Below are 15,168 nucleotides of genomic sequence, written 5' to 3'. Positions count from 1 at the left end.
CTTTGCATGCACATTTGTTAGGGAGTTTCTGTAGGACACAATTATGAAATAACCCCAATGGTGCATTTAATTCAATTCTTCATTTTGTTTTACCAGGAATGTCTTGGTGGCCCCAAACCTGCTGCGTATTGGGACCAATGAGAAAGTGTTTGTGGAGGCTCAGGATTATACTGGAAGTAACCTTAATGTCAAGATCAGTGTGAAGAACCATCCACATAAAACTACAGAACTGACCTCTGTGTCTGTGGTCCTCACTGCTGCTAACAACTATCAGGCTGTGGCAGGCATAAAAGTGGGTTCTTGGCAAATTATATTCATACTTTGATAGTATTTGTGAATTTAATTACTGTTAAATAAATAATAAATAAATCTTAAGCTATGCTTCAGTTTAACAATAATTACTGAAATTTAAATTACACATTGTGTGGAGTAGTTTACAATATAAAGCTATTCTTATTATTATTATTATTATTATTATTATTATTATTATTATTATGTATTTTTTAAGTAATATTTTTATTAAACTTCCTTTGTTTTGTTGTGGTTCAGATTCCTGACAATAAGGACTTCTTTAGTGATGATCCTTTAGAGAAGCAGTATGTGTACCTGCAGGCTCAGTTTCCCTCTGCCCTGCTTGAGAAAGTGGCCCTGGTCTCCTTCCAGTCTGGCTACATATTTGTTCAGACAGACAAGAGCATCTACACACCTGGTACAAAAGGTAAAGCAGTCTGGACTGATATATTCAGAAATAATCTTCAGTGTGGTTGGTCTATTTAATATTAATTAATTTAAACTAATAATTTCTGTCCTAGTTCAGTACAGAATTTTCTCACTGACTCCTGATCTGGAGCCTGTTGAACAAAGCAGTGGAATCTATGTGGAAATCATAGTAAGTAACTTAAACAACTCAGCTAGGATTTCTTACATTGGACAGTTTGTGACTGTTTCTGTGATTTATTCATGAGTTAAATTCCTGTATCTGGTCAACCTATCCATACATTATCTATTTACTGAGAAATATAAAAAAGATGAAGAAAGTCAATGTTACTTTTGAAGCTCTGTGACCTTTTTTGCCTCCAAGAACCCTCAAGGAATCACAATTAGCAGGGAAACAATCTTCCCTAAGCAAGGAACCATAACAGCATCATACAGCATCCCTGAAGTTGCCAAGTGAGTTCACTGCATGAATACTTCCAATATGAAGTGTTAGTAAAATATAATTACATACAGGCCTATCCGTGCACTAAATGCATATGTTAATACTTGGACAGACTACTAACTGAAATTAAAATCTCTTTCTTTCTCTCTCTCTCTCTCCAGACCTGGAATATGGTCTGTAGCAATGCGGTATAAAAACACCCCACAGAAGAATTTCACTGCTGAATTTGAAGTTAAAGAATATGGTACAGTTTAGAATTAGACTATACAGTAATATACTATATTTGTTACTTCTACATGTTTGTTATATAATTTATTTTATTTATTTATTAATTTATTATTTTGTTTGTTTGTTTGTTTGTTTGTTTGTTTACTTGACAGTACTCCCAAGCTTTGAGGTAACATTAAAACCATCCAAATCATTCTTCTTTGTGGATGATCAGGACCTTCAAGTGGAAATAACTGCCAAGTAAGCAGAATATGTCAAGGGAAATAAATTACTAGCAATAAAAATAATTTAGCAAATCCAGTTGTAGTGAGAACATTTCATATTCAATTCAAATAAAATGTTTTGGAAGTGTGTATGTGTGAGAAAAATGTGTCTAGATAATAATGAAATAAATAAATGAATGAATGAAATGTCTCTGATGAGCAAGCCAAGGGTGACGGCGACAGTGGCAAGGAAAAACTCCCTGAGATGGGAAGAGGAAGAAACCTTGAGAGGAACCAGACTCAACAGGGAACCCATCCTCATCTGGGTGATAACAGATAGAGATGATATAACATCATGTGTCTTATGCAGGTGAAAGTTCAATATAACAGAAGTTCTTTAAATTAACATGAAGTCCAGTTCAGCATAGGGATGAGTCAGTAGGTGCAGAGGGCAGATGGGGTCTGGATCACTGGGAGCACAGGAGCAGCATGTGTAGCTCCAACCATCATAAAGCAGAATCCCTCTGGAGCTGGTCCTTCTCTGGATGCCTCAGAAACCTTGCAGGGTTGGCCTTTGTCTACTGAAGCTGGCATAATCTTCAGATGCCTTGGGATGGGTAGAAAGATAAAGAACAGATAGAAAGAATTAGCGTAGTTGCCATTTAGGATAGATATACAGGAGAATGAGTTTATGGGATGAGTTACGAGTATGCCAGATTAAAAAGACGCGCCTTGAGTCTACTTCTAAACTGGGAAATGTTGTCTGAGCCCCGAACACTGTCTGGAAGGCTTTTCTAAAGCTTTGGAGCTAAATATGAAAATACCACACCCCCATATATAAATACGAAATAAACTAAATAAAAATCCTGTTAATGTTATAATAACACCCAGAGAGATTGTGTGAAGTTATCACAACAAAAAACTAATTTGTCCTAAAGACTTATATTGGAAGCTTTCTTCTGTTAATTCAAAATTAACATTTCTATATTAACACTTGAAGCATCCCCTGTCTAAGTCCATAAGTATAAGCTATTACTAAAGAATTGACAAGGTATTCAGACAAGCCCTGCTCTCATAGAAAATAAATACACTTTTTTTAATCATGCTTTTGCTTTTGTCAATTAAGTAATCAATCAATTAATCGATCAATTAATTTGATTCAACAGCAGTGTGGCATACATTTCCCTGATGTGTTCATTAAGAAAAAAATGTATACAGTTTATTAAGAATAAATAATAATGCTATTTGTTTATATACAGTACATACATTTTTAACTGTGTCTCATGTGCTTGCATTTTTTAATTATATGAAGATACCTGTTCGGAAAAAAATTGGATGGTGTTGCGTTTGTGGTTTTTGCCATTAAGAAGGACGACAGTAAGACCACTCTCCCCGCCTCTTTGAAAAGAGAACCAGTAAGTTTTTTCTGACTTTCGATGATTCACATTAGAATATCAGAATATCAATTTCATTTATTTATGTGTATTATTTAAATACTATCATTCACATGGCCAAAATTCAGATTTATTTATTTATTTGCTTATTTTTTTATTTATTAATTATTTTTTATTTATATTTTAAATGAGTATTAGTATTAAAACATTTTTTAATTAAATGTCAACTCCACCAACATGTTTTTTTTTGTCATGTATTGATGCAAGACATGATTCATATGCAGATCTTTCTTTAGTATTAAGGATGCTCATCAGGGTCTTTGTGGCCGATCACTGATCCCTGATCACAGAAATCAGAATTAGTCTGCATCGATGCTACTGTAAGTGTGGGTTATTAGGATCTGTCATTTAATATGTTCTATTTATTTATTTATTTATTCATTTATTTATTAGTTAGTTTGTTTATTTAAATATTCTCAAAACAGTATCAGTGAACAAATACAATTATGATCTGAGAAAGTATTATAAATTTAAAACCTTTATTTATTGTAAGGCAAAATATGCAACATGTTGCATTCTTTTATTATTTCAAGTAGATAAGAAACTGAAAAGCCTATGCTCAATAAAAACTTTCTTATCTTAAGTAGCGTCAAGGGGATCTCACACACTGCAAAATACTTATAAAAAATGTACATTTCCTGCCCTACTCACTCATTATAATGTGCAGAATGTGAGTGTGTATTTGGTGAGACAATCATAGCTACTTATTAGTTAGCAGCAAGGGTAGGCATTTCTTTATCATTCTCAAAATTTCTGCATTTTTAAGAGGCAGTCTGCATGGAGCGGTAGGCTGGGCTGCCTGGGCTAGTGCTGGGAACGGCTCTTTATTTCTCTTTGCATTATTATTTTGGTGGTAATCTTCTTAACCATTTTACTCTCTGAAGCGTAGGACTTGAGCTTTTTGATTTTTGCCACCTGTTGTTGCCCACTAGGTGGATAATACTCAAGTTATTCACAGTTTGTTGTTCTAAAGTGGTGAATAAGGTTTGTGCTGTTAAGGCTTTTGGCAGACGTTCCCTCACGTGATTTAGCTGTAGCAAAAAAAAGGAAAATTATATTGCTGAATTGACATATTTTAAAAAGACTTTTGACTAATTTACTTTGCATCTTTGGCTTTCGACTAATTTACTTTGCATCTTCATAAATAACATTTGTGTATTTGAAAATAACCAAAACACACCTAAATCAAATCAGGGACATAAGAAAGCAAATTAACCTTGATGATATGGTATGTGGAAAAGGAAAGAAGTGCATCCAAAAATCTCAGAATATAAATTGATAAGTAAATAAATGGTCAAGATTGGTCTATAAACACAGAATCATAGAAAAAAGTACTGTAATGTCAACGGGGTTTACTTATGTTTTCTCTGCAACAGCTACATCATTGTAGTTCACAATTAGACTTTACCTGAGATATCAATAGGCTTATGTTTTATCCCAGTTAGCCAGAATTAGTATTTTGCATTTTCAGATTTTGTTTTTTTTATTTTGCCCATAAAAAATGATGTTGAGATTACTTGGTTCTATTTCAAACAAAATGAATGCATAAATTAGACCTCTGATACACTTTTCTCCTGTAAGTGTTATATATGACACACACAAACAAAATAAATTAAATCCTGCTAGTAAAACTTCACAGGATTTTATTTTTGATGAACATGTTTGCAAATTTAAGATTAATTTGACAAAATGTCAACAACAATTGTAAATTGTACAAGTATTGTAAAAGTACTTCTGCTCATGTGTAGTAATTTATGTTGCATATAGATCACAAATGGAGAAGGGAGTGCGAGGCTGACTAGACAGATGATCCAACACACTTTCCCTAATATTCAGGATCTGATCGGAAGTTCTTTGTACATTTCTGTCAGCGTTTTAACTGAAACAGGTAACATGTGGGTCCGTGCATGTAGGGGGTATGTTTTAATCTACATTCCCTCAAGCTGTCATGTATTATTAACACTGTTTCAGGTAGTGAAATGGTTAAAGCAGAGAAGGGGGCCATTCAAATTGTGAAATCACCCTACACCATTGACTTCAAGAGAACCCCAAAATTCTTCCACCCTGGAATGTCTTTTGATGTCACGGTATGGTATATTGTCTTTTCACACAACATGTATAATACACTCCATGTATAATAGCGGGTGAGTCTGGGTCAAGAGTCTTTAAGTGCATAAAGTGAAGGACTCATCATGCATAGTGGCCAATGCACAATCCTCTGGAGGCAGTGTTATGATGTGGGGTTTCTTCAGTTGCTGGTTCTAGGCTTAGCAAATTTGTGTGGCAATGAAATTAAATTTGTAAAATAGTGGTTCTATGAGCATGATACATTAGTTCATTCTTATTTAAAGTGGCCATCATTAAAAGTCTTTTGCATGTGCTGTAGAAGACTTTACAGAGTTGTTTAACTCTCCTGTCATCATTTCAATATCTGGTTCAAAAACTGTGAAAACACTGGATGGAAATATGATGTTGCATAAAGTGATGTCATTATCAAATATAAATTAACAAAAGCTAAAAAAGATCAAACTAAATTTTAGAGTGCAACTTTATTCTTGGCAAGGGAAGGTATAACTTTTATCCAAAGCTATTTCACCATGTTCTGTTAGAAATGTATGTTTTTATCATGTCATCCAATTTCAATCTGAAGAATAAAATAAAATAAAACCATAATAATTTGCCGAAATAAATGAAAACCATTAAAATTTTATACTATTGGTGTGCTGCTCATATTAAATTTGTTAAATATCCATGATCAAAAATGCTATACTTTTGCTTGATATGCAGATTAAAATATTTATATTATAATTTCATCAAGAACAATTTCATTATACCCTATATGCGTGATCTGGATTTGTAAAGGTTTATGTAACCAATCCGGACCAGTCTCCTGCTGAAAATGTGGATGTGGTGGTCACACCTGGTGATGTGAAGGGTCGAACCAAGAGCAACGGCATGGCCAAGGTCATAGTGAACACTCAGGCAGGAGTCAAATCACTACAAATCACTGTAAGTTATATAAAAAAAGAAGGTTTAAGGACCTTTTTCATAATTGTTATTAACTTAAATTAAATTCTATGAATACAATGCTAAAGCTCATCCTGGTTGTGCTGGTAAACCATCTTTTTCAGTAGCTAAATTATTTACAGTTTCCTTATACTGTACCTTGGAAAAACTGATTACTACTGTACATGTTTACCTTACCATAGTGCTATTTATCTTTTGTTTTTCTTTTTGCGGGTTGAATTGATTTTTCAAAAGCATTGAATGATACCAGAAATTTTAAACAAAATTAAAATGGTTGTTATGTTAACAGGCAAAAACCACAGCTCCAGGCATATTACCTGAGAGACAAGCTGTGAACCAGATGACAGCCCAGGCTTACACCACCAAAGGAGGTTCCACCAATTACTTACATATAAGTGTAGATGCTGCAGAACTGGCAATCGGTGATCAGATGAACATCAATCTAAACTTCAAAAGTAATGCGCAAAATCAAGATTTTACTTATCTGGTGGGTATCTTACATGCACATTGATTTAAATATTGTGGTGATATCTTGAGGTAGTCCTACTGGCTTGTGTATTACATTAACAATAATAATGCTAAGCATATACTGTACATAACCCTAAATAGCCTTACTTTGAACTTTAGTAATTAAAGAAATTAATTGGGAAATTATTAATAAAGCTCTGGGCTTCTCTTTATATCAGATCCTTAGTAAAGGACAGATTGTGAAAGGACAGAGGTTTAAAAGACAAGGGCAGTCTCTGGTGACCCTGTCTCTGCCCGTCACCAAGGAACTGGTTCCCTCATTTCGAGTGGTGGCGTATTACCATATAGGATCCTCTGAGGTTGTGTCAGACTCAGTCTGGGTTGACGTGAAGGACACATGCATGGGAACGGTAGGCAAAATAAATAAAATTAAAAAAAGTATAATAAAATAACTAAACTTGAAGGACTTCAACTTCAAAAGTTTTGTATTAGGCGGAATCTACACAAATTGCATGACACACAACACATTTTGTTTAATAGCTGAACATTCTGTCCTTATGAAACATACATCAAACTCAATAGATGTAACTGCTTAACAAAATCTCTTAGTGTTGTGGGAAATGTATTGGCTTATTTTTTATATAATTTTTTCAATAAAACTTTTTGGTGTTTAAAACAAAAAAAAAAAATAATGGCAAAAGTCTGTCATTGTTTTTCTTTTGGAAGCAATTTGGAATCCCCAAAATGTATAACTAAATACACATACAGTGGAATCTTTTTGTGTATACAGTGGATTGTCAGTAACTGCGAGCGTTTTGCAAGACGAGCAAAGTAAGGTCTTGATATCAAAGTACTGTTGTATACATGCGATTTGTTTAGAAATTTACATATTGTGAAAATTAATTAATCAATCAATCAATCAATCAATGGTTTATAAGAAAGCTTCATGTTCACCTATTAAACAACACTAAATAAAATACACAGAAATTGTATAAAATTCGTTTGTGTGGTAATTCCACAATTTTTGCCAGGCATTGCATTATATTGTTATATTGTATAGCCATCACATTCTAGTCTAGTCAGTTTCCAGACAATTAACACATTGGACCAAAAAGCATGCTGGAACTTTAACATTGCCCAGTTAACACATTTCTGTCCACTCCTGATATAATGTTTGTCTCTTTTTTCCCCCTTTATCATCATATTTAATGTAGCTAAAACTGGATGTAGAGGAAAGTTTAAATGTGAAAAAAATATTTGAGCCTGGTGATGGGTTTCATCTCATAGTTACTGGAGATCCAAAAGCCAAGGTTGGTCTGGTAGCTGTGGATAAGGCTGTCTTCGTTCTCAATAAGAACAGACTTACACAGACCAAGGTAAGTAACATCTGGCAGTTTTTAATTACTGCAATATTTATCTTGTGATTTTATGTTTGATTTACTCAGAAATTAGGGACAAAATGTGCAAAACTGTGTCCACAGATTGGAACTGAAAGCATAAAATATACAAGACAAGCAAGAGAAAATATACTGTACATATTGTATTTATATTTACAGGTCTGGGACATTATTGAAAAGCATGACACTGGCTGTACAGCTGGCAGTGGTAAAGACAGTATGGGTGTTTTCTATGATGCAGGTCTACTGTTTCAGTCTGATAAAGCAGGAGGCACCACTGAAAGAACAGGTAAAGCTCGTTTTTTTTTTTAGCAAGAGAATCAAACACTTCGCAGTGGTGTAACAAGTAAATAATCAGTAGTCAGTGATGTGATAAAGCATTTACTTGCATAATTAGAAAGAAAAAAAATCTACTGGATTAGTTTTAGGATTTTCTATTTTTAATAGCTCCTGAGTGTCCTGCTCCACCGAAGCGAAAACGAAGAGCTGAGACTCTAACCCAGATCACGGAAAAGCTGTGTAAGAAAATAGTATTTAAAAATGTAAATGTTTAAAAAATTAGTGTTCAATAATGTTACACTTTGCTGATCGTTATTTCAAATTTTTTCTATAGTTGGTAAATATTCCGGTGAACAGAAGCAATGCTGTGCGGATGGACTGAAACAGAACAGATTGGGCTACACATGTGAACGGAGAGCCTCATATATTTTGGAAGGTGAAGAGTGTGTCAAGGCCTTCCTGGACTGTTGTAATGAGATCCAAAAACGAAAGGACAAGCAGAAAGAATTGGAACTGGCTCACACTAAGTGCATCTTTGGTTAAGATGATATACTTTAGTTTTTAAATAAGTGAATGTCACTGTCACTTATCCAGAGCATGATTTACAAATGTACTTTTGTGCAGGTGATGATGATGATGATGATGACTATATAAGCCATAATAAAATTGACACCCGGACACAGTTCCCTGAAAGCTGGCTGTGGGAGGACATAAACCTGCCAGCCTGCCGAGGAAACCTACCATGGTAAATGCAATAAACTTCAACTTCTTTACCAAATATCTAGTTTATATATATATATATATATATATATATATATATATATATATATATATATATATATATATATATATATATATATATATAATATTAATTAATTAATTAACATATATATATATATTTATTTAATTTTATTAAGTGTGCCTGCATACTTATTATTCTTTGACAAAAAACTTTGGACCGATTATTTTTGTCCTATGAATATAGATAATGAATCATCCTTTGGTAAGGACCCAATTTTTACCCTATTCATTTCAATGGAAAAGGGCCCAAAAAAGGTGCCAACCCAGGCCACTTTAAAGGCCTACCGCTCGGCCATACTGTATCCTTCAAACATCATTTAAACTTTATACGGGTCACAAGACTTTGGACTTTTATTGACCAAATCAATGTTTGTTATCTTTTATGGTTGTTTCACAAGAGCAGTTTAAGTTTTATAAAAAATTTAGATTTTTTGCTGAATGTTCGTGCCACTGTCCACTGCCATAAAACCGTAGAATGTGGAGAATAATTTAAAAAATTCTCCTTCTTTGCTGCCCAAACCTTTTGCCCTTCATGTATAATTTATAGATCACGGTTCCTACCACTCACGGTAAATGAATTGTTGCGATTGGACCTACAGTATTCCGTTGGGAAGCATTTGTTTGAAAGCTTAATTACTGTTTGCCTTTCTCTGTGTCTGACACGGAGGAGTGTGCGTGCATGCCCCCCACTTTCCCTCCGCCACTGACAGGAGTTACTATAGTAACAAGGCTTTTACAGCTGTTTATTGATACACAGTCTCTCTCTTTCTCACTCAGAGTTTAAAACTCAGCAGTTCTTTGCTCCAACCCAGAGTTCATGAAGTCTTCTGAAAACTGACTGCAGTAGCATAGGCGCACTTAAAATTTCTTCAGAAATTTTCGGCCTCTAGTTTATTTTAATACCATCAGTATGACATTATGGAGGTAAGTGTTAGTACTGATCAGATCTACATCTTGCCTTTTGTTGTAGTGAATCAACAAGCCTCACCTTGGACGAAACATATCTGAAAGACTCGATTACTAACTGGCAGATCCTAGCCATCAGTCTATCCAAGACCCATGGTCAGTGTCATTCTTTTTTATCCACCTAAAATGTAATATCTACTGATGTTAACATGAATGATGTCTAAAACTTTTACACAGAGGAACATAAAGGCAAATATTAAGACATGTATCCTTCCCTGTAGGCATCTGTGTATCTGATCCCTATGAAATAACAGTGGCAAAAGACTTCTTTGTGGATCTCAAGTTACCTTACTCAGCAGTACGCAATGAACAACTAGAAATCAAAGCTATTCTGCATAACTTCTCCGATAGGAAACAGAGGGTACCTATTATTATTAATATTATTATTATTAGTAGTAGTAGTAGTAGTAGTTCTATCTGTATATATATATACAGTATATATATATATATATATATATATATATATATATATATATATATATATATATATATATATATGAAAACATTATTGTTTTTTTTTTTTTACTGTGACAGGCTGCAAAGTGCCTTAACATACAATTTTTACAAAAATTGAATGTTAATGCAACAATCTCAGCAGCAACCTCACAGTCCTCCTTGTTTGTTCCCACCACTCAGCTTTCAGCATCAGCAGTATAGTAACCACTGACCTGATCATCAATTATTGAATGATCCATAGGTCACTGTGTGTGACCAAAGCAAAGGAAAAAACAGTCCTCTGAAACTAGTCAAGTCCACGAACCAGACTCAAAATGAGAAAAATATCCATATTACAAAAATATGGGTTAGATTATTAAAGCAGACTCATGCAGCATGTAGTTTTTTTGTTTACTGAGAGCTTTGAGGTTTGAAATTAAATTCCGAGCCAGAGTTATTGACTGTTCGGAGTTTTGTGCTTATTATCCAATTTGGGTTCGTGCAGACTCACTGGTTACCCACATGCCAAGTCAGTTGACTAGATTTAATAAATTTTCCCCAAGTGTGCATGGCTATGTCCATAATCTACTATGATGGATGAACACTTAACCCTGAGTCTATTTCTGCCCCACACTGAACAGAATAAAATGGTTGCAGAAGCTGTATGAATTGAATTAGTTTAGCCACGTAGTCCACTGTATAACTTACACTAAACTTGCTTTCTAACAAGTTAACAGAATCCCTACTTTTTTGGCACTGAAGGCATCTGTCTGACTTCCTGTGCCCATCAGGTGCGTGTGGAATTCTTTGAGACAGAGCATGTTTGCAGTGCAGCCAGCAAAAAGAAGAAATACCGTACCATAGTTACCATTGATGCCATGTCCACCAGAGCCATTCCATATGTTATTATTCCCATGGAAATAGGGAACCATCGGATAGAGGTGCAGGCTGCGAGTGCAACATTTCATGATGGAGTGAGGAGAACCCTGAAGGTGGTGGTGAGTATCAGCAGATTATACTGTAGATCAGTCAGATTTCCAGATAGGATTAGCAAAAACCTTTAATAAAAAGCAAGCTGCATTTTTAAAGATTAATTCTAAGTAATAAATCAATGTGCATCAATGTAAGGCGAAACATTTTCTTTTTTGTCCACTCAGTCTGAAGGTGTGCTAACTGAACTCCCAGAACAAAATCTGGAACTAAATCCATCTCGCTCACCTGGTGAGATTTAAAATGTTCGATGCCTAATTAACAGAAAACATTTTATTTCTTCTCTTTTTATTACCCCTGCACATGGTTCCATTTTGAGGTGTCTTAATAAGTTTCTGTTTCTGTCGAAAGGTGGCGTTCAAGTTCTACATTTAAAGAGTGATATACCAAATGGGCAGGTTCCAAACAGTCCTGCAAGCACATACATCACTGTGTCTGGTAAGGAAAAAAAAATGAAGAAACATAACTTAAAGCAATACAGATTATGTGATGCAAAGTGCTTTTGTGATTATCATCCCAATCACAAATGCTCTTATAAAGTGAGATGAATGTTATTAAGTTGGCTGAATGCTGTTATAAAGTGGAATAATTTTTTTTTTTTTTTTTGTGAAAAGCAGGGAACAAATTTGTTTCTGAGCTTGTCAGTAATTGGTTAGATTTTGCAGTATCATTTATCCCAGGAATTTCAAAACTTCCGGATAGTATTTCAGATTGTCTGAATTATTATTATTATTATTATTATTATTATTTATTATTCACAGTAGTTTTTAAGAAGAGAAAAAGAATCACATTGTTATTGATTTATTGTGTAAAATAAATAAGTAAGCAAATAAAAAATCTTGCACAACGATACTTATCAGGAGGTGGAATATATTTAACCTAAAGTCACTAGTCAGTTCTCAGAATTGTGGTGTTGGATGCAGAGTGTGTGTGTGTGTGGGACGCAAAGGCCAATTCTGGTCTAAAAATCTGGTCAAATTCCACAGAAAAAGTATTATAGCACAGTTACTTAAAAAGTTCATTTTGGTTCAAATAGAAAAGTGTCAGTACAGACAGTGTATCACAGATTTCTTTGTATGAGACCTTGTAGCTGCAAATAAGTCACAGTCCTTTTGTCACCCTCAGATAAGAAAAGATGAAATAAATGTATATAAAATAAATACTTATTTAACTGCCCCTTTTTTTTTAAAAATTGGAGTAGGTGGAAAAACTTGTAGTCCACATTGTATCATTCTACTGTAATTGTCTGAATTCTGTTTTATTTGTAAGTTACCAGGGTACATATTAACTAAGTGTCTCTAAATCACTCCTTGGAATTGCTCTCAAAGTTAATTTAGGACTGAGAATATTCCTAGCTCAGAGAACGACATAAAAGCTTCTTCTATTCTTACTTTCAGTAATGAGTAGCACTGCGTAAAATACATTTTGTGACATAACTGTTTATGACAACTTTATAAGTTTTAAATGGCAGAGAAGTGAAATGATGAACTCAGTGCGAGTTGTGTGAAAGCTTTATGCATACAGATAAAACTAATAGATGTGGGACTCTGCTGCATGGCATTAACCTAATTAGACCACCAATCAGAGCTGTTTAAAGCCCCTATAATAGAGCTGTGTAGGACTGTCATAATCTGATCAAAATGACTTAGAAAAGAAAGTCCTGATTGCAGAGGAGGTAGTAAAACGGAAAGAAATAATTAAAGGAAAATTCTGCCCTATTTTTACTTCTAAAAAGATAAAAAGTGAACAGAGCTAATTTGTAAAAACATTAATGCATCCTGTCAGTTTGCCGCACATACCCCTGAGAAGTGTAAAACATGGAAACATGTCGTGTTAATGAAGTAATGAATTGCTGCTTATAACAGAGAATTAAAAAAAATAATAGGTGGCACGGTGGTGTAGTGGTTAGCACTGTCACCTTGCACCTCCAGGGTCCGAGTTTGATTCCCGGCCAGGCTTGATTCCCGTCTCTGCGTGCATGGAGTTTGCATGTTCTCCCCGTGCTTGGTGGGTTTCCTCAGAGTGCTCCGGTTTCCTCCCACAGTCTAAAGACATGTAGATAAGGCTAATTGGCATTCCCAAATTACCCATGGTGTGTGAATGAGTGTGTGAGTGTATGTGTGATTGCCCTGTGATATATTGGCACCCTGTCTAGGGTGTACTCTGCCTTGTGCCCTAAGCCTCCTGGGATAGGCTCCAGGTCCCCGCAACCCTAAATACAGGAAAAAGCGGTATAGAAAATGAGTAAGTGAGTAAAATGAATAAGTAAAATGGGTATATATACACTACCATTCAAAAGTTTGGGGTCACTTTCTAACTCCATGATCGTTTCTGATTTTTATTTCTTTCTACATTGTAAAGGAATGCTGAAGGCATCCAAAAAATGCATTAATCTCCTTTGAACAGTTGATATTGAGATGTGTCTGCTACTTATCCTCTGTAAAGACTTCATAACGCCTCTAATCTGAGGTGCTGGTTGTTAATTGGTCATTTTTCAGGCTGATAACTCTAAATGAACTTCTCGTCTGCGGCAGAGGTAGGTTTTGGTCTCTCCCTCCCGGGATGGCCTTCATGAGAGCCAGTTTCATTATGGTGCTTGACGGATTTTGCAAATGCACTTGACAATACTGTTCTTGCAAGAACTATTACAGAAAGGCTGACCTCTGTGTCTTAAAATAACAACTAACTGTTGTTTTTGTTGTTGTTACATAATTACCTAATTCCATATGTGTTATTTTATAGTTTTGAAATCCCAAGTATTGTTGTAGAATGTAGAAAATAAATCACTAAACAAAAACAAAGAAATTTGCAAGTGACCCCAAACTTTTGAACGGTAGTATATATGTATATATATATATATATATATATATATATATATATATATATATATATACACACTCAACAAAAATATAAACGCAACACCTTTGTTTCTGCTCCGATTTTTCATGAGATGGACTTAAAGATCTAAAATTCATTCCAGATACACAATATTACCATTTCTCTCAAACATTGTTCACAAATCAGTCTAAATGTGTGATAGTGAGCACTTCTGCTTTGCTGAGATAATCCATCCCACCTCACAAGTGTGCCACATCAAGATGCTGATCGGTATGGAGTTAATTATGTGCCAAAATTTAACAAACAAACACAATCTGCTTTGCAAAGAAAAAAACGACTTTCTCACGAATGCAGCGTTTTGCAAACAAACACAATCCGATTTGCAAAGAAAAAAAATTCAACTTTCTCACAAATGCACCCTCCATATTTTCTTACAAATGCACCCTCCGTATTTTCTCACAAATGCATCCATCCGTATTTTCTCACAAATGCATCCATCCGTATTTTCTCACAAATGCACCCTCCGTATTTTCTCACAAATGCATCCATCCGTATTTTCTCACACGCGCCCAACCTATTTTCTCACAAATGCAATGGAGCAACTTCCTCTTCCAAAACAGCAGATGGCGCTATCGGTCAATTTACTCTTTTCTCCCGAGACCTCAAACAACGTGTTTATATGGTTTACCCTTATGTCCCAGAGGAATTTGAGTGGGGAACAGTTTCAGGTGTCCATTATATATCCAGACAGCCAGACATATTAACACTCCACTATCTTTAGGATAGAGCCCTGTAGGGGAATACAGTTATATCAAACCACAGCTGCATTTTAATTAACTATTGAAGGCTGAAAGAACTGACATCATGTTTGGCTTTTTATTTCCATACCAGACGTATGCGACATGATGCATCAAAATCTTTTA

General features: G+C 34.8%; 1 protein-coding gene across 1 annotated transcript in view; it reads left to right on the top strand.

The window, feature by feature from the left end:
• Positions 1 to 15,168, top strand: part of LOC128506542 (complement C3-like) — a 39,347-nt gene that overhangs the window by 2,399 nt on the left and 21,780 nt on the right. Inside the window, exons 3-24 of the mRNA XM_053477038.1 lie at positions 97 to 292; positions 550 to 718; positions 813 to 889; positions 1,082 to 1,170; positions 1,321 to 1,403; positions 1,540 to 1,627; positions 2,903 to 3,005; positions 4,812 to 4,932; positions 5,016 to 5,131; positions 5,907 to 6,053; positions 6,361 to 6,558; positions 6,758 to 6,949; positions 7,754 to 7,915; positions 8,096 to 8,225; positions 8,384 to 8,455; positions 8,550 to 8,753; positions 8,840 to 8,960; positions 9,987 to 10,078; positions 10,204 to 10,343; positions 11,209 to 11,415; positions 11,575 to 11,638; positions 11,759 to 11,845. Of these exons, the coding sequence (XP_053333013.1) occupies positions 97 to 292; positions 550 to 718; positions 813 to 889; positions 1,082 to 1,170; positions 1,321 to 1,403; positions 1,540 to 1,627; positions 2,903 to 3,005; positions 4,812 to 4,932; positions 5,016 to 5,131; positions 5,907 to 6,053; positions 6,361 to 6,558; positions 6,758 to 6,949; positions 7,754 to 7,915; positions 8,096 to 8,225; positions 8,384 to 8,455; positions 8,550 to 8,753; positions 8,840 to 8,960; positions 9,987 to 10,078; positions 10,204 to 10,343; positions 11,209 to 11,415; positions 11,575 to 11,638; positions 11,759 to 11,845 (2,858 nt within the window). The remainder of the gene's footprint in view (positions 1 to 96; positions 293 to 549; positions 719 to 812; positions 890 to 1,081; positions 1,171 to 1,320; positions 1,404 to 1,539; positions 1,628 to 2,902; positions 3,006 to 4,811; positions 4,933 to 5,015; positions 5,132 to 5,906; positions 6,054 to 6,360; positions 6,559 to 6,757; positions 6,950 to 7,753; positions 7,916 to 8,095; positions 8,226 to 8,383; positions 8,456 to 8,549; positions 8,754 to 8,839; positions 8,961 to 9,986; positions 10,079 to 10,203; positions 10,344 to 11,208; positions 11,416 to 11,574; positions 11,639 to 11,758; positions 11,846 to 15,168) is intronic.

This window comes from Clarias gariepinus, chromosome 18 (genome assembly GCF_024256425.1).
Source record: "Clarias gariepinus isolate MV-2021 ecotype Netherlands chromosome 18, CGAR_prim_01v2, whole genome shotgun sequence".
Lineage (NCBI taxonomy): Eukaryota > Metazoa > Chordata > Actinopteri > Siluriformes > Clariidae > Clarias > Clarias gariepinus.
The sequence above is the reverse complement of the archived record's forward strand: the minus strand, read 5'-3'. Positions and strand labels throughout refer to the sequence as shown.